This window comes from Rhinopithecus roxellana, chromosome 21 (assembly GCF_007565055.1).
Source record: "Rhinopithecus roxellana isolate Shanxi Qingling chromosome 21, ASM756505v1, whole genome shotgun sequence".
NCBI lineage: Eukaryota > Metazoa > Chordata > Mammalia > Primates > Cercopithecidae > Rhinopithecus > Rhinopithecus roxellana.
The window spans coordinates 3,376,487-3,400,877 of NC_044569.1; the positions used below are offsets into that span (position 1 = coordinate 3,376,487).

At 43.6% G+C, this 24,391-nt stretch overlaps 1 protein-coding gene across 7 annotated transcripts in view; it reads right to left on the bottom strand.

The window, feature by feature from the left end:
* OSBPL1A (oxysterol binding protein like 1A) overlaps nt 1–24,391 on the bottom strand; it is a 234,336-nt gene that overhangs the window by 197,827 nt on the left and 12,118 nt on the right. For 4 of the 7 annotated variants that reach the window (XR_004055672.1, XM_010383216.2, XM_010383217.2 and 1 more), the window contains exons 2-4: nt 15,513–15,635; nt 7,301–7,386; nt 5,871–5,945 (exon numbers count right to left, since the gene is read on the bottom strand). Coding sequence is in view for 6 of the 7 variants with exons in the window: in XM_010383216.2 (XP_010381518.2) it covers nt 5,871–5,945; nt 7,301–7,386; nt 15,513–15,633 (282 nt within the window). In the remaining variant the exon portion in view is untranslated. Of the gene's footprint in view, nt 1–5,870; nt 5,963–7,300; nt 7,387–15,512; nt 15,636–24,391 lie in introns of those variants that run through there. The other 3 variants (XM_030925859.1, XM_030925860.1, XM_030925861.1) reach the window with 3 other exon arrangements.

Sequence of the window (24,391 nt, forward strand, 5' to 3'; positions counted from 1 at the left end):
ATAAATGAACTTATTTAATCTAGGTAATTACAGAGATGAGAGGTAAAACTTATCTTGTGTTCATGGAGGACACAAAAAACAAAACATGGTAATTCCTTGCTAGCGAGATTAATGCGACTTAGTAGCAGAGTTAAGACACAGACAACAGGCTGGTGCAGTGGCTCCCTCCTGTTATCCCAGCACTTTGGGATTGACAGCACTTGAGGACAGGAGTTCGAGACCAACCTGGCCAACACGGTGAAACCCTGTCTCTACTAAAAATACAAACTATGGTGGCATACGCCTGTAATTCCAGCTACTCAGGAGGCTGAAGCAGGAGAATCACTTGAATCTGAGAGGTGGAGATTGCAGTGAACCGAGATCGTGCCACTGCACTCCAGCCTGGGTGACAGTGGGAGACTCCATCTCAAAAAAAAAAAAAAAAAAAAGACACAGACAAAAATAACACTAATACAAGGTAGAAGATGAATAAAAGTGCTGTACTGTGCCCAAGAAACCTGGAAGAGTAGAGTTTCCTTCCAGCTGCAAGATGTTAGGAAAGAATTTATGGGTATTACATTTGAGCGGCACTTTGAATGGGTAGATCTGGGCTATGCAGAAATAGATGACAATAGAATTTTCTTAAGCATATAGAAAAGAATGAGCAATACAAGACTACAGAGGGAAACAACAAGTAGTTCACGTAGTCAGGCAAATCGAGCCATCTGCAGCTCATATTTGAAACCCCACAAAGTCAAGCATATAAATTAACCACAACCTTTGTTTATTATAAAAGGTTCTTTTTTCTCAGCTTAAGACTCCATATCTGGTTCACAAGTATCAATTTATGAACAAATAGACTAGAGTGGTATAAAATGCACGAATTCAAACATGCTTAGCATACAGAATCGACTCATGGTAATGTATTAAACATAGTTAAATTTAGTCATTAGAATAATGAAAAGTGTGAAACAATATAATAATAAACTTGTTCTTTAACTCGTGATAAATTCACATAAAGCTTCCAATCATGTGATTATGAAACAACCTTTAGGTACCATGTTGGACTATGGTCAACAACTAGAATATACAAGAAATACACTCTATGTCATAGTTAATTTTGCATATCATTTAAATAGTCAAAAAACCATTAATATGGGGTAAAGAAACTTTTAGCTATGAAAGGATAACAGAACTGTTATGCTGAAAAGATTAGCATAAAGCTGGACAAAATTGTCAAAACTAACCATTTCGTGGTGCTGGATAGCCATTAAACAAACAAACTGAGAGGCAGTTACTCCAGAGGAATGGCAGGAACTTGGAGGATGAACACTGGGAGTCTTTAGCTTTCTAGTCACAGGCTATTACTCCTTCCCACTTCCCCAAACAAGTCTGACCAGGGCAGGCCTGGCAGTGAAACCCAGCAGTTTTGCTGCCAGAGGGAAATGACTTGATTTAAAACAAAAGGCAAAAACCCAGTAAAAGTAGCAAATACAGCAGAAAACAAATGAGAACACCTACATGCTTGCTAGCGTGAGGCTGCTTTTTCTATTAGAGTGTATTAGCTTTCCACCACTGCTCTAACAAATGACCACAAACTCGGTGGCCTAAAACAACAGAAAGAAACGTGTTACCTCATAGTTCTGTATTTGAGAAGTCCAGAATGGGTCTCGTTGGGAAAAATCAAGGTTTTGCAAGGGCTCTGAGGGAGAATTCATTTCCTTGCTTTTCCAGTTGCTAGAGACTGTCCACATTCCTTGGCTCACAGCCCCCTTTCCTCCAGTTTCTAAGGCAGAAACACTGTATCTCTCCGACGATTCTCTCATAGGCACATTTCCCTCTTATTATACTTCTTTTTTTTTCTTTCTTTCTTTTTTTTTTTTTGAATCTTGCTCTGTTGCCCAGGCTGGAATGCAATGGCACAATCTTGGCTCACTGCAACCTCTGCCTCCTGGGTTCAAGTGATTCTCCTGCCTCAGCCTCCCGAGTAGCTGAGATTACAGGAGTATGCCACCACACCCAGCTACTTCTTTTCTTTTCCCTTCCTTCCTTCCTTTCTCTCTTTCTTTCTTTCTTACAGGGTCTCTCTCTGTCACCCAGGCTAGAGTGAAGTGGTGAAATCATGGCTCACTTCAGCCTCAACCTTCCAGTCTCAAGTGATTCTCCAACCTCAGCCTCCCGAGCAGTTGGGACTACAGATGCACACCACCACACCAGGCTTTTTTTTTTTTTTTTTTTTTTTCCGTTTTTTCAGAGATGGGGCTCTCCCTATGTTGCCCAGGCTGGTCTCAAACTCCTGTGCTCAAGTGATCCTTCTACCTTAGCCTCCCAAACTGCTGAGGTTACAGGCCTGAGCCACTATATCCAGCCTCTCTTACACTTCCAAGGACACCTGTGATTACATTGGGCCCACCGAGATAATCCAAAATAATTTTCCTATTTTAAGGTTAGCTGATCAGCCATCTCAACTCCATCTGCAACTTTAACTTCCCCTTGCTGTGTAACCTAACATACTTACAAGTTTTGGGGATTAGGACGTGGATGTCTTTGGAGGGCCATGATTCTGCCTACCACACAGGCAAATGGCAAAACAGCCTAAAACTTAACAAGACTACCCTGAAAATGAAAGAACTGGAGTAGGAGTAGATAAGCTTCCCAGGTACACCAGGCTGCTGGGAAACTCCACACATCTGCAGGAGAAAGGAGAGGGGGCCTTGCAAAAGTCAGAGCAGAAGAAGAAGTGAGAAATGCCCAGACTCTGAAAGCACTCTCCAGCCTACACACAGATCCAGGGCAGCGCGCAGAAGCCTAAGGGGATTGAGTAATGGAGCCTGCTGCTGCCCAAATACGGGCTCACCACTAGGCTACACAGATGCAGACATGAATCCTAAAATACTATGCTGAAAGCCAGGCACAGTTGTGCATGCCTACAGTCCCAGCTACTCGAGAGGCTGAGGTAGGAAGATCACTAGAGCTCAGGAGTTCAAGTCCAGCCTAGGCAATATAGTGAGACTTGTCTCTAAAACAAACAATTTAAAAAAATTTTTTTTGTAACTCAGCAGAGATATTAGCTGGCCAGACTCACTCCAGATTCCACAGATGAAAGCCAGGCTGGTTAATACATTTAACAAAAGGACTGCAAGATCTCTACGTTGAAAACTTCAGGCCAGGCGTGGTGGCTCACGCCTGTAATGCCAACACTCAGAGGCCGAGGTGGGTGGCCCAGGAGTTCGAGACCAGCCTGGACAACATGGCAAAACTCCATCTCTACAAAAAATACAAAAATCAGCCAGGCATCGCGGTGTGCACCTGCAGTCCCAGCTACTCAGGAGGCTGACGTAGGAGGACGACTGGAGCCTCGAGACTGCAGAGAGCTGCGATTGCATCACTGCACTCTAGCCTGGGTGACAGAGTGAGATCCTGTCTCAAAAAAGAAGAAAAAAGAAAAAAAAGCTTCAAAACATTGCTGAGATAAATTAAAGAAGATCTAAATAAATGAAGAGGTTTCATATTCATGGATTAGAAGAATCCATATTAAGATGGCAAGTCTCCACAAATTAACCTATAGATTCAAGACAATACACTCTCCATACAAATTCCAATATATGCTTTTATAGAAGCTGACAAGATGATCCCAAAACTTATATGAAATGCAAAGGACTGAGAATACCCAAAGTAACTTTTTAAAAGAAGATCATATTTAGAGAACTTACACTGTTTAATATCAAAACTTAGTTATTCACACCTGTAATCTCAGCACTTTGGGAGTCTGAGGTGGGCAGATCACTTGAGCCCAGGAGTTTGAGACCAGCCTGGGCAACATGGAGAAACCCTGTCTCTACTAAAAATACAACAAATTAGCCAGGCATGGTGGCACACACCTGTAGTCCCAGCTTCTCAGGAGGCTGAGATGGGAAGATCACCTGAGCCTGGGAGGCAGAGGCTGCAGTGAGCCGAGACTGTGCCACTGTCCTGCAGCCTGGGTGACAGAGCGAGACCCTGTCTCAAAAAAAAAAGAAAAAAGAAAAAAGAAAAAAATAAAACAGAAACATTTAAATTATGGTCAGTTGATTTCCAACAAAGGTATCAAGGCAATACAATGCAAAAAGATAGTCGTTTCAATAAAACTTGAACAGATAACAAAAGGTGGCGTATCCATACACTGGAATATTCAGCCATAAAAAAGACCAAACTACTGATACATGCTACAGTTTGGATGAACCGCAACAACATTATGCTAAATTAAAGAAGCCAGACACAAAAGTTTGTATGGTACTATTTACAAGAAATGTTTAGGCCGAGTGTGGTGGTTCGTACTTATAATCCTAGCATTTTGGGAGGCTGAGGTGGGTGGAAATCATCTGAGGTCAGGAGTTTGAGAACAGCCTGGCCAACATGGTGAAACCCCATCTCTACTAAAAATGCAAAATTAGCTGGGCATGGCGGCAGATGCCTGTAATCCCAGCTACTTAGGAGGCTGAGGCAGGAGAATCGCTTGAACCCAGGAGGCGGAGGTGAACCAAGATCGCGCCATTGCACTCCAACCTGGGTGACAGAGCGAGACTCAGTCTCAAAAAAAAAAAAAAAATGTTTAGGAAAGGCAAATATCTAATATCTAGAGACAGGAAACAAATCAGTGGTACCCTGGAGCATGGGAAAGGGACAGGGGATGAATCTAAACAGGCATGAGGAAACTTCTGGGGTAACAAATGTTCTAAAACTGGATTTTGATGATGTCGCACAACTGTGTAAATGTATAAAAATCACTAAAATGCACACTTACAATATGTGATCAAATCATGCTTTTCCTCTGCTCTCCTACCACAGCAAGCAACACTGAAGACCTGTGGTCCAATGTGGATGGGGGCAGTTCTCCCCACCACCAAGCAAGCAATCAGTTCTGCAGCAAACACCAACTGTATGTCCTTTAATTCAATTCCAACACTATCTACCCAGAGATAGTATCAAGCCCACAGGTGAGGGCTCAGTCCCAGGACTTCTCCCCACCCCTCAGACACAGCTGCAGGTCCAGACCTCCAGAACTTCTGACTGATGGGCTTTAAGTTAGGGTCCCCACAACTCCCTGTTTGAGTTCCATTAATTTGCTAGAGCACCCCACAGAACCCAGGAAAACACGTTTACCGGTTTATTATAAAGTACATTACAAAGGATACAGATGAAGATCCTTCATCTTGCATAGGGCAAGGCGTGGGGGAAGGGCACGGAGCACCCATGCCCTCGCTGGGGCGCGATCGTTCAAGAACCTTCACATGTTCAGCTACCCAGGAGCTCCCAGAACCCTGTCCTTTCAGGTTTTCATGGAGGCTCCATTAAATAAGTATGATTGATTAAACCACTGGCCAGTAGCGAGCAATTTCCCCTTCAGCCCCTCTACCCTCCCGGGAGGTTGCAAAGTTGGGTAGAAAGTCCCAATCCCCTAGTCCTGCCTTGGTCTTTCTGGTGACCAGCCACTATCCTGAAGCCACCTAGGGGTTGCCAGTCATCTTTTTGTACATCTTTAGTGTACAAGGTCAAAGACCAAACATATATTTCACAATATCACAGGTGAACTTTATGCAATGTAAGTTATATCAATAAAGTTATTTTTTAAAAAAAGAATAATCAGGAGTTCCCCATTGCTGGAGTACACAAGCAGAAACAGAATGATCTCCTCACAGGGATGCTACAGAATGGGGGTCTCCATGACCTTAGTACTTGACCTCACTGTCTGACTCAAAGATCTTGTGGCCTTTTGACCCAAAGTTCTGGTGTATACATTTTATTGTGTGGCTTTCTCCAGTTGCTGGTCAGATGGTTATAATAGAGAAAACAATGGTAACTACTCTTCCAAATACCTCACTTACAAACATTGAACATAGAAAGATTTTCACCTTTCGTCCTGTAAAGGCAGCTCGATGAAGCGGCGTGTCTCCCATGTCATTCAACACATTCACTTCTGCACCAGCCTAGTAAAACATGACCACTTTAAATATCAAGAAATATACAATGGTGAAAATCATTCCTTCAAAATACATTAAAGCCTTAAAAAATTAAAATTGTTAATACTGTTCAGGGGTCACTACTAACAATAAATTAAATTTATAGTAAAAATAAAAAGCCAGCATGGTGGTATGAGCCTATAGTCCCAGCTACTTGGGAGGGTGAGGCAGGAGAATCACCTGAACCCAGGAGTTCAAGGCAAGTCTGGCAATATAACGAGACTCTATCTCATGTGTGTGTGTATATATATATGTTTGTGTGTGTGTGTGTGTGTGTGTGTGTGTGTGTAGTAGGTTTCCTCAAAGGTAAACATCTACCTGATAGGTAGAGGAATAAAAAGTAAAAAGGTGCTTTTCATTAAAAATCTATACACCTTGGCCAGGTGCAGTGGCTCACACCTGTAATCCTAGCACGTGGAGGCTGAGGCAGGCAGATTGCTTGTGCTCAGGAGTCTGAGACCAGCCTGGGCAACATGGTAAAAGTCCATCTCTACAAAAAATAAAAAAAAATTAGCCAGGCATGGAGGTACATGCCTATAGCTCCAGTACCTGAGGGACTGAGGCAGGAGGATCACTTGAACCCGGGTGGTCAAGGCTGCAGTGAGCCGAGATTACACCACTGCACTTGGCATAATCTTGGCTCACTGCACTCCAGCCTGGGTGAAAAAGTGAGACCTTGTCTCGGTTAAAAAAAAAAATCCATACACCTTCGCTCTGCTTTAGAAGCAGCCATACTGATAAAAGGAGAATGATCTCTGAATGAAATACCACATTTCCTCCATTATCAATTTAATACGTTTTCAGGAAAAAAGATGCCATTATTTAAACGTACAGATGAATTGTAAGATGTAGCCAAATTTCAGAAATATCAGAATGTGAGAAGTTAGTTATTCATCATAGAATTAAGAAATATGAACTCTCAATTCTCGTTAAATGCAGTGCTAAGAGATTGTGACTTTTTTTTTCTGTTTTTTTTAAATTTTTATTTGTGTATTGACATTTTTTAAAATTATTCAGGGTGTGCTTTGGTTATTTTTCAACTGTCACACTCATAAAACTGAAAATAAAATCTTCATTAATATGCCCACTTTTATAATTTTTAAAGGCTAGTAATATAAAAACCTAATGATTAAACATACAATTTTAATTAACCAGGCTAACCTAATTCATGTATTCAATAAAGAACACTTAAGTGTCTTGAATGATAAACTATTGCTTTAAATAAGTCACTGTGGCTCAGGTGGCTTTTCTAAGACTTTCATCTAAAAATTTACATAACAATAATATTTATTGTAGTCATTAAAAATTAGTCATAAATAGACCTTCAACAGATCCTGGACCACTTGTCTGTGTCCAAAATAGCATGCCAGATGTAGAGGTGTCCAGCCCAAGTTAGACTTACTTCTTCCTAAAAATGGAAAAATATAAGGTATTTTTAGATTATATTTAGGTAATTTTACAACAAAATTAACTTCTCCATAACAAGTGACCTCAATACTTTCCTTTGCAAAGCACTGCTGATGAGTGAGAGGCAAGGTAGGTGACCTTGTAAGAAGTGTAATGGGTGTAAAGGACAAGAACTTTAGGTGCAGATCTGGTGCCACCTTCTGACTCAATGTCCTCACCTCTAAAGGGGTAGAGGGAGACTGGACGGGGGTTACATTCGAGCTAGATGATCTCTAGCAGCTTCTTGACTCTAGGGCTCCGAGTCTTTAATCATCTTGCCATCATCAGGTCAAGAGGGGTTTTCTTGACACTGTTCACAACAAGCAACTCTCTTTGAAAACCCGTATCAGGAGGGTGGATGGAGGAGATGAAGGCAGCGCATAGCAACTCTCTGTACACCTGTACCACAACAGGAGTCAGTAAAGAATATTTCCTGCAGCACCTGGGATATGGTTTCGATTTGTCCCCACCCAAATCTCATGTTGAATTGGAGCAGGGGCCTAGTAGAAGGTGACTGGATTATGGGGGCGGATCTCCCCCTTGCTATTCTGGTGACAGTGAGTTCTCATGAGATCTGAGGGTTTGAAAGTGTGGTACGTCCTCCTTCACTCTCTCTCTCCTGCTGTGCCATGGTAAGCTGTACCTGCTTCCCCTTCACTTTCCACTATGACTGTAAGCTTCCTGAGGCCTCCCAGTCAAGCTTCCTGGTAAGCCTGAGTAACTGTGAGTCAATTAAGTCTCTCTTCTTCATAAATTACCTGGTCTCAGGTAGTTCTTTATAATAGTGTGAAAGTGGACTAATACAATCCGGAAAGCTATGAACTCTACAGATAGTGCTAGAAAGTGGATTCTTTGACTGCAGATAAAGTCTCAGTTATTGAGGATATTGGGTTGCCAAGGTGAAAGAGAGGATCAAAGTTCAAGGCAATTAAGTGTCAGATCCTAGCAGTAGAGTTGAGGAAAGGCATAAACAACTGAATGTTGCAAAAACTAAAACTAATTCAATTTAGCAAAAAAAAAATACAGAGCACTATTTAGAGCTGAGATAGCCCAAAAGCTTCCCCAAATTCCCAATCAGACTGTAGCGAATACAGCCCTATCAAATCCGAAAATCACCTGCCGTGATGGGGCTGTTACAGCCCAAGAACATGTTATTCCAGGGGCCACCGCAGGGAAGGAGCGATGGTTTCACAGCTACTGTGGGCTGCAGTACCTCACTTACATGACACACTACCCTCAGCTCCTGGATTCCAGGATCTGAACCCACAGAAATCTCAGCCACCAACCTCAGCACACCCACAACAGGCCTCTAACAACCCTCCAAGGGACTGCAGCTGTCAACAGTGTCCCTGGGATTGTTTGCCATTTACCCAAACTCCTACATCTGTTTCCTCTCAAGTGTGTGCTCTGTGGAACCCCTAATTACACAGTCAATAAATCCCAGAGCCTGTCTCTTTCACTGGAAGAGTGAACCTATCTTTTGCTTTCTGTTCTTAGTGAAACCTAGCTCATCCTGATAAGGAACCCCCACTTATTCCTCAGGTGGGGTCTCCCGTCCCCACTGTACCTCACTGAACAGAAGTTGTGTGAACCTCCACATCAAAACTCCCACTACTGGCTGAGCATGGTGGCTCATGCCTATAATGCCAGCATTTTAGGAGGCCAAGGAAGGCAGACTGCTTGAACCCAGGAGTTCAAGACCAGACTGGGTAACATAGAGAAACCCCATCTCTACAGAGAATAAAAAAATTGGCCAGGCATGGTGGTGCACACCTGCAGTCTCAGCTACTCCAGAGGCTAAGGTGGAGGATCACCAGAGCCCGAGAGGTCAAGGCTGCAATGATCCATGATTGTGCCACTGCACTCCAGCCTGGACAACAAAGCGAGACACTGTCTCAAACAACAAAAAACCCACTACTGCTTTTGGTTGATGACTTTTCCATTCACATCACAGCTCCTCCTTTGAGGCTTCTGTCATTAAGCCAAAGCTCTTGGCCTTCTCTGCTGCCATCTGCCAGCCTCCCAGTGGCCCTACCCTCACCAAGTAACTTCGGGCAATATAGACTTTCAGTCTGCTGCAAATCCTGCCACCATCCTCAGGGGGCCAACTGCCTACTCAGCACCTTGGTCTGTCAGTTTCTTAGCTTCCCTCATTTCTCACAAACCATGCCTCTGCTTAAGGTCAGGGACCCACTGCCAGAGCCACAGACTGGGTGCCACCAACACCCCTGGACTCAGAACACAGAAAGCCACTTTCCCAAGCACTCCCGACTTCCCAGCCTGTCCACACAGCCATCCCCCACACTTTCTTTTCAATTTACCCAGCCCCCAGCTCTAATCACTTTCTTTTTTCAAAAGAGGGTGTCCCTCTGTCACCCAGGCTATAGTGCAGTGGCACAATCACAACTCACTGAAGCCTTTACCTCCTGGGCTCAAGCAACTCTCCCACCTCAGCCTCCTGAGTAGCTGGGACCACAGGCATGCACCACCACACCTGGCTAATATTTGGATTCCTTTGTAGGGATGGAGTTTTGCTGTGTTGCCCAGGCTGGTCTCAAACTCCTGAGCTCAAGTGATCCTCTAACCTCAGCCTCCCACAGTGCTGGGATTACAGGGGTGAGCCACTGTGCCAGGCCTAATCACATTCATGTATATGTAAATACCCTCCATCTTCACTTCCTTCAATACATTCAGTGTCTATTAATCCCTCACTTCAACATTTCTTTATCATATTCTGAAAATCCTGGCTTCACTATAATATCTGTCACAGCAGCCTAAAAAACCTCCAGAGCCTGCTAAGTACACGAGCCCAGTTTCTCCATAATCACACCCAGGTGGCTAACCAATAGTGAAGAAAAACAACAGAGCCCTGTGGATTTACACACCATAAACTCAGGACCTCACACTAGCTGAAGGCCCTTCTGTAAGGCCCTGTCCAAGCATCTCTCATATGTTCTAACAAAAAGTAATTCAGTCCTTCACTATTCTCCTCAAGCCTTTTACCCAGACAACTCTACCTTAGCAAATGACGTATTTCAGCTTCACAGATTAAACAGAAGCTTTCATAGAATTCCCTGCGCTTCCAGCACCAAATCAACCATCCCCCCTGGATCTACAGGCACTCTGCTAAACTTCCCTCCTGAGGTCTAAGACTAACCGTTCTTCCTGGATCCTGGAGCCCATCCCTTCCTGTTTCTCAGGCCCTCCTTTTTCACCTGTCTTCAACCTCTCTCCCTTTAGGTGCCATGGGAAGGAGTAAATGCTCTGATCTCTCCCATTTAATGAGGAAACACAAATGAAACCTTCCCTACTCCATGCTCCCAGGCAGCTACTGCGTCCCTCACTCTCCCCATTCTACTCTTCACTGGCTCTTTCTACCCAACATTCCTTCCTGTCAACCCCCACCCACTGCAGATGAAGCTCATCTCCCACCAGGTCATGAACACTGTCCTCAGTTTTTATCAAGAAATGGGTCCCGGGGGCAGGTTTCCGCCACCACTGCATCACTGGACAGCACGGCCACATTCTTCCCTGGCTGCCACAGCCCTGTACCCTGTGGGTCCTCTCATTTCTCTGGCACTACTTTTCCATATCCTTTGGACAATTTATTTTCCCTGACTAGTCCATTACTGGTCACTTCAGAAGTGGTACTTCAGCTGGGCATGGTGGCTCACACCTGGAATCCCAGCATTTTGGGAGGCCAAGTCGGATAGATTGCTTGAAGTCAGGAGTTCAAGACGAGCCTGGGCAATGTAGTGACACCCTATTCTACAAAAAATACAAAAATCAGCCAGGCGTGGTGGCGCACACCTGTAATCCCAGCTATTCCAGAGGCTGAGGTGGGAAGATCACTTGAGCCTGGAAGTTCAAGGCTGTAGTAAACCATGATTACACCACTGCGTTCCAGCAGGGGAGACAGAGCAAGACTCTGTCTCAAAAAAGAAAGAAAGAAAGAAAGAGAGAAAGAGAGAGAGAAAGAAAGATAAAAAGAAAAAAAGGTATTTCATGGCCCTCTCCCACTGCTTCCATTGTTTCTGTGCTGTTGACTTCAAAATCCATATTTCCATCTCCAAAGTGTCCACTAGACATCTCCATTGGGCTGGGCAAGGGTTCCTCAGGCCCAGAAAGCACAAAGTTGAACTCACCTGTTTTCCTCCATACACATACTCATAGGAATCACCAGGCCCCTCCAACATGTGTGTTCACAATGGATGGCCTCTCATTCCCCTCACTTCTCACTCAACAGCAGCAGCACCTTCCTGCTTTCTCCTTTTCACCCCACAGTCAATTAACTTGACTGACTCCAACTCCTAAATATTCATTACATCTAGTTTTCTCCATTACCACTGCTTCTGCCCCCATCCAAACCACACTGTCTCCTCTCACTTTCTATGACAGCTTCTGACCTGGTGTCTTCACATCTAGTATTTCCAAATAGGACTGTGGATCAAGAAATCAAAATTTCCAAGATCCAGCCAGGCGCAGCAGCTCACACCTGTAATCCCAGCACCTTGGGAGGCCAAAGCGGACAGATCACTTAAGGTCAGGAGTTGGAGACCAGCCTGGCCAACATGGTGAAACTCCGTCTCTACTAAAAATACAAAAATTAGCCTGGTGTGGTTGTGGGCACCTGTAATCCCAGCTACTTGAGAGGCTGAGGCACAAGAATCGCTTGAACCCAACAGGTGGAGGTTGCAGTGAGCCAAGATTGCACCACTGTACTCCAACCTGGGCAACAGAGCAAGACTATGTCTCAAAAAAAGAAAAAAATTTCCAAGATCCTGCATTTCCTTTTAAAATACTTCAAACAGGTTTATACTCTTTCACAACTTATCGATATTTAAAAGGATGCGTTCAATGAATAAGAAATGTCAAGCTTTGGAGTATTTTACAAAGAACAGTACACTATATAGAATATTAAAACACTAAAACACCAGCAGGTATTACTGGGGAATATTCAAAAAACTTCACATTTGGACCACCTAGTAAAGGACCACCTAGTAAAGTGACAGCACTACACAGAACTGTGTGTTGAGACTGCCAATATAAGTACTTAGTTTGCTTCCAAAATTTATTATTTCTTGGAACATCACTCATAGAATTTACAAAAAGTATATTATGTACATACACAGTAATTTAATTTAATTTAATTTAATTTTTTGAGACAGAGTCTTGCTCTGTTGCCAGGCTAGAGTGCAGTGGCACGATCTTGGCCCACTGCAAGCTCCGTCTCCCGGGTTCAAGCTATTCTCCTGTCTCAGCCTCCCGAGTAGCTGGGACTACAGGCGCCCGCCACCATGCCCAGCTAATTTTTGTATTTTTAGTAGAGACGGGGTTTCATCATGTTGGCCAGGATGGTCTCGATCTCCTAACCTCATGATCCGCCCACCTCAGCCTCCCAAAGTGCTGGGATTACAGGCATGAGCCACCATGCCTGGACACATATACATATTAATATTTATTTTATTTGCAAGAATGACTCACACTAGCAACAGACAGGACCAGGAACACATACTTGTAACACAACATCAGCTACAAGCAAAACTAATTCTATCCTCCTTTCCCAGACCCTAAAAAAGCTCACTTTCACTTTCCGCTCACATCAGCCCTTCTTTCCCTCACTTTCAACTTGACATCACTGGATTCCTTCTGAACAGTAACATCTCTGTGTTGACTGTTAACCTTTAATTCTTGCAGGAGAATTACAGTAATTTATACAATTTTCCCAATTTGTCATGATTTGGAAAAACAAGAAAGAAAGGAAAGAAAACCAAGAAATGCCAGGAAGGAACCCCCCACATGGAAACACTATTCATGCCTGGTCTTGCCCACCCCTCCCCACTCCTTTGAGAACTGCACATCAACTGACTATGTCACCTTCTGCATCGACCCTTCAAACTACCCTTAAGATAAAGTCTGACTGACAGGTATAATGAGGTGAAACTTGACAAAAAAATTAACATATTTCTCAGCTTTACATTTCCAAGTAGACGACTTTCTCCTAATTGGCCTGAGGCAACCACGGGTGGAGGTGGGAAGGGGAGACAGAAAAGGGTCACTGAGGATGATCAAATGTTTTGGCACTCAAAATAGAATCCTGAGGTAAAGATAAAGAGCCAGTCTTTGCTGAAGAATAGGGGGAAATTTTATACATTTTTTATTTTTTAAACATTTTTTTCCCTCAGATCATTCTCCATAACAAAGACATTTTAAAATTCCTGTTTCCAACTCAGTCTCTAGACAACCCAGATCCTCAGATCACAGTTTCTTCCCTATTGCAAAGATGCTATTTCTTCCCCACTGAGGGTGAGGTCATGAGGTTTGCTGCCCTGGTACAAGAGGAGGAAGTAGCAAAAAGAATAAAATATCCATCTGAAGCCAGCCTTTTCTGGGACTGAGGAACTGTGGAAGGAGAAAAGACAAAAGTTGAGACACGTGGCTCTGGATCTTACACTCAGAAAGTGGGATACACTGAGGAGACACGGAGAACAGGCAAGCTGCTTCCGGGATGCAGGAAGAGACCCCCTCTAGGTCGCCCACCTTAGCACTCCCCTGCCAGGTGCTGCATCAAAGTAGACTCAGTAAGGTGTCCTGAGGGAAGGCTACATTTTGGGTAACCAGAGCTATTCTAGTTTCCGCCATGGCCTTGGCTCCCACATGCCACTCTCCCAAGAGGGGAACAGGAGTGTGTCTGCATTGAACCAGCAAGCCTAGGCCAGGTGCCAGATGAAGATGTGACAGAGGGTAACACGAGCCACATGACAGTCTCCTGATACAGCCAAGGAGTCTTACCATACCACACGACACACTGAGAGGCCTGATTCTTTGACTTTTTACCTGAGTTTCACGTCAGCTTCCAATGCTTAAGGAGCACCAGGAAGACAAGGGTGGCTCAGGCACCAAAGCCGAGTCATAGATTAGAGGAAACCCTGCCCTCTCTACCGCACAAACACACAGCAAGGCTCGCCTCTACACTCGAACACCAAGTTAGAGGAAATACAGGGGAAGGGAGATCAAGACTTTATCAAAAGGGCTACTAAAAAAAGTATGGCTAGATGCAGTGGGTCACACCTGTAATCCCAACAATTTGAGAGGCTGAGATGGGAGGATCGCTTGAGACCAGGAGTTCAAGACCAGCCTGGAGAACACAGCAAGATTCCATCTCTACAAAAAATACAAAACTTAGCCAGGCGTGGTGGCGTGTGCTTGTAGTCCCAACTACTCTGGAGGCTGAGGTGGGACAAAAGCTTGAGCCCAGAGGTCTGAGGCTGCCATGAGCTGTGAGCAAGCCGCTGCACTCCAGCCTGGGCAACAGAACAAAACCCTGTCTCAAACAGACAAACAAAAAAGACAGAAGTACTCAGAGACTAGCATTTACTCTCCCGACACCTCCGAGAACGTGAAGGGGTTTATTACACTACCAGAGCCATTTTAGAGAACACGTTGTATTTCTCTGCACATTTGATGCAAGATTGTGATGTACTGGCCCCTTTGCTACCCAAGGCACATTGTGACTTGGCTGCTACGTTGTTTCTTCTTCCTTGAACCATTTTTTCTTCTCTATTGTCACCTGGCTAACTCCTACTCTTTCACATTACACCTTAGAATGGTTTCCTCCAGGAAGCTAATCCTTCCAGTTCCAGTTCCACACCTCTCCCATGACACCTGCACTTCCACGTCCTGGTGCATATTTTGTAATGCAGACTAGTCTGATCTATTAATCTACTAGACTAAGCTCAACGAGGGCAGGGATCCCATCTACCTCTTCATCATTATCTCCAGGGCACACAGTAAACACTCAAACCTGCTGGGTCAACTGCAATGTCTTCAAGAAGAAAAAAAATCATCATAGGATATATCCTGTGGGCTAGGGTCACCCTTGTGGCTTGTAATATTTGGGATCCATAACAATTTTAAGAATGGACCTCACTTTCTCTGACTTAGAAGGGACTAGGAGAGACATTTCCTCCAATCTGTGGGGTTCTTCCTAGCATGAGAGAGATTAATTACATGATAGATCAGAAAGGTTAGCATTAAATAAATGCTAAGACTCATACGAGAAAGCTACAAAGTCCATTCAAAGTTTACCTTTGCAATTAATGTCAGCAATCACTTCATTCCTCGCCATGGTCTCTAATAGTTGTCGTACTTCTTTAGCATTGCCATTTCTGGCGTGATGGAGAAGCTGTTGCTCCGCTTCTGTGCTCATTTCTAGATTAAGAAAATAATAACACTGCTATTATCTAAGGACATAATTAGCTTTTAGATATTACCTGCTAACATAGAAAGGGGAAATAATCATCATTTTGCAGCTGATAAGACAGACACAAGAACTGAATAAATCCATTGCAGGGTGAGAACTCGAGCCTGAGACCCCTTGCCCTTCCTATTATTATTGAAGCAGTATACTAGAAACTTTGGCAAGTCTCTTAACTTCTTAAGGCCTTAGTTTCCTCATCTGCAAAATACAACCAGCCCATAAACTGTTCGTTATAAGATTATGCATGTGAAAGCATTCTGTCAAATACATAGTATTATGCAAATGGTTATTACATTAAAAATTAAACATAAAAGGAAAAAACAAAATTAGAGATAGTCAAAATATGACCATTCATATAGGAATAGTGTAAGACTAACATGTAAACTAACACATTCAAAACTGTGCAAAAAATCATTCTGAATAGAAACTCATTACAGATAAACATCCTGAAGTGGCTATACGTAAACAAATAAATTGGCCCGGCGCAGTGGCTCAAGTCTGTAATCCCAGCACTTTGGGAGGCTGAGACAAGCGGATCACGAGGTCAGGAGATTGAGACCATCCTGGCTAACACGGTGAAACCCGGTCTCTACTAAACAATACAAAAAACTAGCTAGGTGAGCTGGCGCGTGCCTGTAGTCCCAGCTACCCGGGAGGCTGAGGCAGGAGAATGGCGTGAACCCGGGAGGCGGAGCTTGCAGTGAGCCGAGATCGCGCCACTGCACTCCAGCCTGGGCGACAGAGCGAGACTCCATCTCAATAAAAAATAAAAATAAATTTATTTTTTCTGTCACATTTTCTTATCAAGCCCCAAACCAAATACAGAAAATTACAAGCAAATTTCAAGCATTTATGTCAAAATGAGAAAATGTTACAAACAGCAATTCCCAGAAGTATGTCATTCTTACTAATAATCAAACAAATAGAAATCATTCAAACACAAGTGACAGTTTTCTTGCCCATCGAATTAGCAAAAATAAAAAAAGACAAGAAACAATGCTGGCATGGGCAGGAAATAGCACTCCTGGAGAGTGCTAAAATGAATACAAATGCATACAACCTTTCATACATTACAGGCGGAGATCAGCAATTTGGCAATATCAAATAAACTTCAAAATTCATACATACCATTTACTTTGGGCAACTCTATTTCTAGGAATCTATCCTGCAGAAACATTTACACAAGATTTTTTATTTAAATGTTTATTTTTCCCCTCATGTTTGCTGTCATCTTACACAAGATTAATTTGAAAGCATGTTCATAAAGATTATAGTTTTTGTAATAGTGGAAAAGTTAGAAACCACTCCTTGTCATCAACAGGGGACTGGTTAAACACACCTTCCAGTGAGGTTAAAAGAGATGGGCTGTATAGGCTGGTGACTGGATGGGTTTTGAAGGCATGGTTTCAAAAGAGAGCAGAGTAAACAGGTGGACCCCAGCCCTCAACCCCTAATCAGCATTTCTTATGCTGGCAAGTCGGGCTTTACCCTCTCTGAGACTTAGCTAGTTATATTTCCTAAAGTACAAGAGAGACACCAGGAGCTCCCAGGAAGTGGCCAAGTCAAGAAAACCTTACAGTGAAGTTAGCAGTCAACAGGCCCCACCCACTATCTCAGTTTTCAATCAACTTTCTAGCTCCCCACTCTTAAACATGAAAGACAAAGACCAAAACCAAACAGAGAAGAAAAGCAGCCTAGAGAAAACAAGGTAGCAAAGAAAAGGTTAAAAAATAATAACTAATATCCTTAGATAATAAATGATATTCTCTTCTATAACAAAAACAAGATGCTATCCAAAAAAAAAATAAAGCTTGAGAAAAAGAACTTTGGAAATAAAAACAGCAAAAATTTAAGCTTCAATAAAAGAGTTAGAAAATAAGTTAAGACTATCTCCTAGAAAATAAAACTGTTAAGAAAATAGGAGATAAAAGATGAATGTTGGCCAGGCACAGTGGCTCATGCCTGTAATTCCAGCACTTTGGGAGGCCGAGGCAGGCAGACCATTTGAGCCCAGGGGTTCAAAACCAGCCTGGACAACATGGTGAAACTCCAACTCTACTAAAAACACAAAAATTAACTGAGTCTGGTGGTGCACATCTGTAACCCCAGCTACTCGGGAGGTTGAGGCTGGAGAATCACTTGAACCTGGGAGGTGGACGTTGCAGTAAGCTGAGATCATGCCACTGCACTCCAGCCTGGGTGACAGAGTAAGACTTGGTCTCAAAAAAAAAAAAAAAAAAAAAAAAAGACTGTTAAGAGAATTGGTCCGGGAGGTCAAACACTGAAACAGAAGTTCTAAAAAAAGAAAACAGAGAGATAGAGAATATAAAGAATTTCTTTGGCAGACCAAGGCAGTAGGATCACTTGAGGCCAGGAGTTTAAGACCAGCCTAATATGGTGAAACCTCATCTCTACTAAAAATAGAAAAAAAAATTTAGCCAGGTGTGGTAGGGGAGGCCTGTAGTCCCAGCTACATCAGGAGGCTGAGGCAGGAGGATCGCTTCAACCCAGGAGGCAGAGGTTGCAGTGAGCTGAGATCATGCCACCGCACTCCAGCCTGGGCAACAGAGCAAGACTCCATCTCAAAAAAAAAAAAAAAAAAAAAAAAAGAATTTAAGGAAGTCTTACAGCACTGAAAAGCCTAATGAGAGCCCGACAATTCTGGAAAATTTCTGATCTGCAGACAAAAGAGAACCTATGAAGCACATCATCATGAAATTTTAGAACTTTGGTAACAAAAGATATCAGGTAATAAACAAAAGAGCAGGAATCAGAATGATTTTGACTTCTCTATCACAACATAAGCATCCAAAAGACAACAAAGCAATGCCCAAAAGTTCTGGAGGAAAATTATTTCCAACCCCCAATTCTATAACCAGCCAATCAAAAGTAGGAGTACAATAAGGACATTTTAAAATATACCAGTATGTAAATTTATTTCCCACACACCACTTCTCAGGAAGCCACCAGGGGTATAGCCACCAAAATTAAAAAACCAAGGAAGAGGAAGACATTAGCAAAGCCATTAGAAACAGACAATTAGCAAAGGAATCCCCAGGGTGAGGGGAAACCCTGGATATCTAGCTGTGGGCCTGGCCTAGCTCTTCTCCATACCTGGTTTATCTGGCCCCTACGCTAAGGATGTTCTGCTGCCTGTTCAGCTGAGGGTCCCAATTCCACCCCCTCAGGAGTGTTCTCCTTCCACCCACACCTGAGAAATACCTGTGGGCTCAGAGGCAGAAAGTGAAGAGCCTAATTCCCTGACAAAGTCCTGCCATCCAGGAACCCACATCTGGTCCCTACTACAGCCCTACTAAGCCACCAGCCTGGCTAAGGCCTATTTCCAGTGCTCGCACAAGGCCTCGCTCAGTGGCTTCCCTTTGAAAGAGTTCTTATAGGCCGGGTGCGGTGGCTCACACCTGTAATCCTAACACTTTGGGAGGCCGAGGCGGGTCGATCACCTGAGGTCAGGAGTTTGAGACCAGCCTGACCAACATGGTGAAACCCCGTCTCTATTAAATGCAAAAAAATTAGCCGGGCGTGGTGGCACATTCCTGTAATCCCAACTACTTGGGAGGCTGAGGCAGGAGAATCACTTGAACCCAGGAGGCGGAGGTTGCAGTGAGCTGAGATTGTGCCACTTCATTCCAACCTGGGCAAAAAGAGCAAAATTCCATCTCAAAAAAAAAAAAAAAAAAAGAAAAAGAAAAAGAAAAAGAAAAAAGAAAAAAAAGAAAAAGCTCTTATAAACTCTGCAGGAAGCCAAACCCAGGCTCAGGCTGTTTAAAGAAAAAATTATTCAGTGCTACTTGTTAAAGCATGATAAGGAAGACTTTATTCAGCACCTCCATGGTAGTTACAAGGACCACCGCAAGACGGTCTTGCCATGGGGAAGACAGCTGAAGCTCAACTCTGAATACAGCAAGGACAAGTGGGATTATAGCCAAGGAGCAGGGTCAGGGTCAGTGGGTGGAAAAGTACTCAGAGGAAACATCAGGGGCAGAGGGGATTCTTGCTAAACCAAACTAACAGGGTTGTCGCTGAAGACAAGCCAGGGTGGTCAGACACCACCTGGGGGATGGTGGAGGATGAGGAATCTGATCAGATATCAAGGGTGGAGGGTTCTTGCTAAAACCGGATTTTACAAGGAAGTGCACAGATGGACCCAGCAGAAGGCTCAGAAGTCTGATTAAAGTTTGGCCAAGTCAAGAATCTCTGTCATGACTCAGAATCTTATTTTCAGAGTAAATTTCTGGGGGGACTTCATCTAACAGTGATTGTAATGCCCTTTCTTCAGTTTGCTAATCAGCTTTTATATTAATCCCCTCTGCATTCATTCACCTGTTAAAATATCTAATATTTTTTAAATGTTAGCAATACTTATATTCACTGTAGCAATATTTATAAAGAAAAAAAATCAGGACTGGGCACAGTTGCTCACTCTTGTAATCCCAGCACTTTGGGAGGCTGAGGAGGGCAGATCACTTGAAGTCAGAAGTTCGAGACCAGCCTGGCCAATGTGGCAAAAAAACTCCGTCTCTACTAAAATTACAAAACTTAGGCAGGCGTGGTGGTGGGCGCCTGTAAAACCATCCACTCAGGAGGCTGAGGCAGGAAAATCTCTTGAACCTGGGAGGCAGAGGTTGCAGTGAGCAGAGATCACACCATTGCACTCCAGACTAGGCAACAGAGGAAGACTCCATCTCAAAAAAAGAAAGAAAGAAAGAACAAAAAATTAAAGATCCATCAATAAAGGTTCATTCACCTAATACTATGAAACCGTTAAAAATATTACAGAACACCCAGCCTGGCAACATGGTGAGATCCTATGTCTATAAAAATACAAAAAATCAGCTAGGCATGAGACCGGGCGCGGTGGCTCAAGCCTGTAATCCCGGCACTTTGGGAGGCCCAGGCAGGTAGATCATGAGGTCAGGAGTTCAAGACCATCCTGGCTAACATGGTGAAACCCCGTCTCCACTAGAAAAAAAAAAAAAAAAAAATTAGCCAGGCGTGGTGGCGGGCGCCTGTAGTCCCAGCTACTCAGGAGGCTGAGGCAGGAGAATGGCGTGAACCCGGGAGGCAGAGCCTGCGGTGAGCTGAGATGGTGCCACTGCTCTCTAGCCTGGGCAACAGAGCTAGACTCCATCTCAAAAAAAAAAAAAAAATTAGCTGGGCATGGTGGTGTGAGCCTGTAGTCCCTGCCACTGGGGAGGCTGAGGTAGGAGGATCATTTAAGCCCAAGAGGTCGAGGCTGCAGTGAGCCAAGATCGTGCCACTGCACTCCAGGCTGTGTAACAGAGATCCTGTCTCAGAAAAAAAAAATTTTTTTGATAAAAATATATTATAGAAGAAGCTGGGGGCAATGGCTCAGCACTTTGGGAGGCCATGGTGGGCGGATCTCGAGTCCAGGAGATCAAGACCAGCCTGGGCAACATGGTAAAACCCCATCTCTACAAAAATACAAAAATTAAGCCAGGCATGGTGGTATGCGCCTGTAGTTTCCACTACCTGAGAGGCTGAGGTGGGAGGATCACCTGAGCTCACGAAGTTAAGGCTGCAGTGAGCTGAGAGCACGCCACTGCACTTTAGCCTGGCTAAAGAGTGGCTAAACAGAGTGAGACCCTGTTTAAAAAAAAAAAAAGGAAATAAAAGAAAAAGAAAAAAAGTTTAAATAATTTATAAAACCATGAAGTTGCAATATATTGTTAGGACAGATGGTACCTATATAGATTAGGCTCTCTATATATTTGCTATATATTGGCAGAGAAACAGAGGGAAAAGATATCAGGATGTCAACAGTGGTTACTCCTTGTGGTGAAATTATGAATGGTTTTAAATATCTTCTTTGGTTAGTTGTATTTTCCAAATTTCCTACAATATAAAGCCATTTTATAACCGGAAAATGTAAGTTATTAAAGATAAAAACCAAAAAAGCTTCAAGTCTAATTAATAAGGCATTTATCACAGAGGATGTTTTAATGTATTTTCAATCATGTACATTAAACAAGGAGTGATGGTCTAGACTTGCTGGCATATTACACCAAAAGGTTTAATATTCTTTTCATGCCTTTAAAGTATGAATCAAAAAATGTTTGAAGTATCTTCAAAACATACAAGAAGTTTTTTGTAACATTTTCCTTGGGTTCTTACTATATTGGGCTTACAGAAAAAAAGATTAAAAAATTCTCAAAGTTCTGTACAATAAAAATGAAAAGGATAAAAATAAATCTATTGGACCAGGCGCCTTGGCTCATGCCTGTAATCCCAGCCCTTTGGGAGGCTGACGCAGGCGGATCACAAGGTCAAGAGATCAAGACGATCCTGCCCAACATGGTGAAACTCCGTCTCTACTCAAAATACAAAAATTAGCTGGGCATGGTGACCCCCGCCTGTAGTCCCAGCTACTCGGGAGGCTGAGGCAAGAGAATTGTTTGAACCCTGGAGGAGGAGGTTGCAGTGAGCCGAGATCACACCACTGCACTCCAGCCTGGTGACAGAGCAAGACTCTGTCTCAAAAAATGAATAAATAAATAAATCTATTATCTACTTAAACAGTCCATTATAATATATAAACCACTGTAGTTACTCACAAATGCTGGGATTGAAACTAAAATTGATTCAACAAATGTTTCTTGAGTATCTACTGATGATAGGGGCTGTTATAGGCACTGGGGTACCATGATGGATAATATGGTTCCTGCCCTCCAGAACGGGGCAAACATGCAAACAACAATCACAACATGTGTCAAGTACAGCAATGTACACGGAACAGTGGCTGCACAGAGGAGAAGGGGAGTGGTTAGCTATCCGCCAACATTAGTGATTAGATACAGAGAAAGTAAAATGTAAACTGGTACTTGAATAAGAAGTTCACCAAGATCACAGGGGTGAACAAAGTTCCTTGGACACTAGATACATAATAGGGAGATTAAGATATGGGATAGAAAATAAACAACGTGAGTGAAGATGTGACTCTATCTGGTTGTGGTGAGTTTGAGATTCCTGTGGGAAACAGAGATGAAGATGTTCAATAAGAAACTAGCAGGCTGGGCGCGGTATCTCACGTCTGTAATCCCAGCACTTTGGGAGGCCAAGGTGGGCAGAGCAGTTGAGGTCAGGAGTTGGAGGCCAACCTGGCCAACACGGTGAAACCCCCTCTCTACTAAAAATACAAAAATTAGCCAGGGGTGGTGGCACATGCCTGTAGTCCTAGCTACTTGGGAGGCTGAGGCACAAGAATCATTTGAACCCGGGAGGTGGAGGTTGCAGTGAGCTGAGATTGTGCCACTGCACTCCAGCCTGGGTGGCAGAGTGAGACCCTGTCTCAGAAAAAAACAAACCAATAAACAAACAAACAAAAGGGCCGGGCGCGGTGGCTCAGGCCTGTAATCCCAGCACTTTGGGAGGCCGAGATGGGCGGATCACCTGAGGTCAGTTGTTCAAGATCAGCCTGGCCAACACGATTAAATCCTGTCTCCACTAAAAATACAAAAAATTAGCTGGGCTTGGTGGCGGGCGCCTGTAGTCCCAGCTACTCCGGAGGCTGAGGCCGGAGAATGGCGTAAACCCGGGAGGCGGAGCTTGCAGTGAGCCAAGAACAGGCCATTTCACCATTGCACCCCAGCCTACGCGACAAGAGTGAAACTCTGTCGAGAGAGAGAGAGAGAGAGAGAAAGGAAAGAAGGAAAGAAAGAAGGAAAGAAAGAGAGAGAAGGTAGCTAATTAATAACAGTTTAAGTACAAGAAAGCAGTTGTAGGTTAGAATTTTTTTATTTTTATTTTATTTTATTTTTTGAGATGGAGTCTCGCTGTCACCCAGGCTGGAGTGCAGTGGTGCAATCTCAGCTCACTGCAAGCTCCTCCTCCCAGGTTTACGCCATTCTCCTGCCTCAGCCTCCGGAGTAGCTGGGACTACAGGTACCCGCCACCACGCCCAGCTATTTTTTTTGTATTTTTAGTAAAGATGGGGTTTCACTGTGTTAGCCAGAATGGTCTCTATCTCCTGACCTCATGATCCGCCCGCCTCGGCCTCCCAAAGTGCTGGGATTACAGGTGTGAGCCAACCGCACCTGGCCTGTAGGTTAGAATTTCAATAGCACCTGTAGTACCAGCTACTCAGGGGGCTGAGGCAGGAAGACTGCCTGAGCCCAGGAGTTGCAGGCTGCTGTAAGATATAATTACACCACTCTATTCCAACCTGGGTAACAGAAGCAGATTCTGTCTCTAAAAATAAATAAATAAAATAATTTAAATAGTGGGAGTTATCATCATATAAGTGGTCATTACAATCACAGTAATAAATGAGAACCCTCACTGGGAGAAAAACAACATTTATTGAAGGCGAAGGAGGCCAGGGAAGAGGAGCTGGCAAAAAACGACCAAGGGTGGAGAGGGGGCTCAGAAAAGGGTGGCAGCAACTGAAGCCAAGGGAGGAATATGTTTCAGGGAATGGGATGGGTACAAAAGAAAGGGCAAGAAAGACAAGGCCTGAAAACACCAACTGCTTTGGCAAATAGAAGAAGGCCACTGACAAGCTCCAAGAGTTATCTCCAGTGGAAATGAGACAGGCAAAAACATAGGCTTTGCTAAACAGAGGAGTGAATGGGGGATAAAAAGGAGACTGCACCAGACTCCTTTAAAGCAACTTCCTTCTGAAGAGAAGGTAACAGCTTCACTTTTAGGATATTAGACACCTGGGCATGTT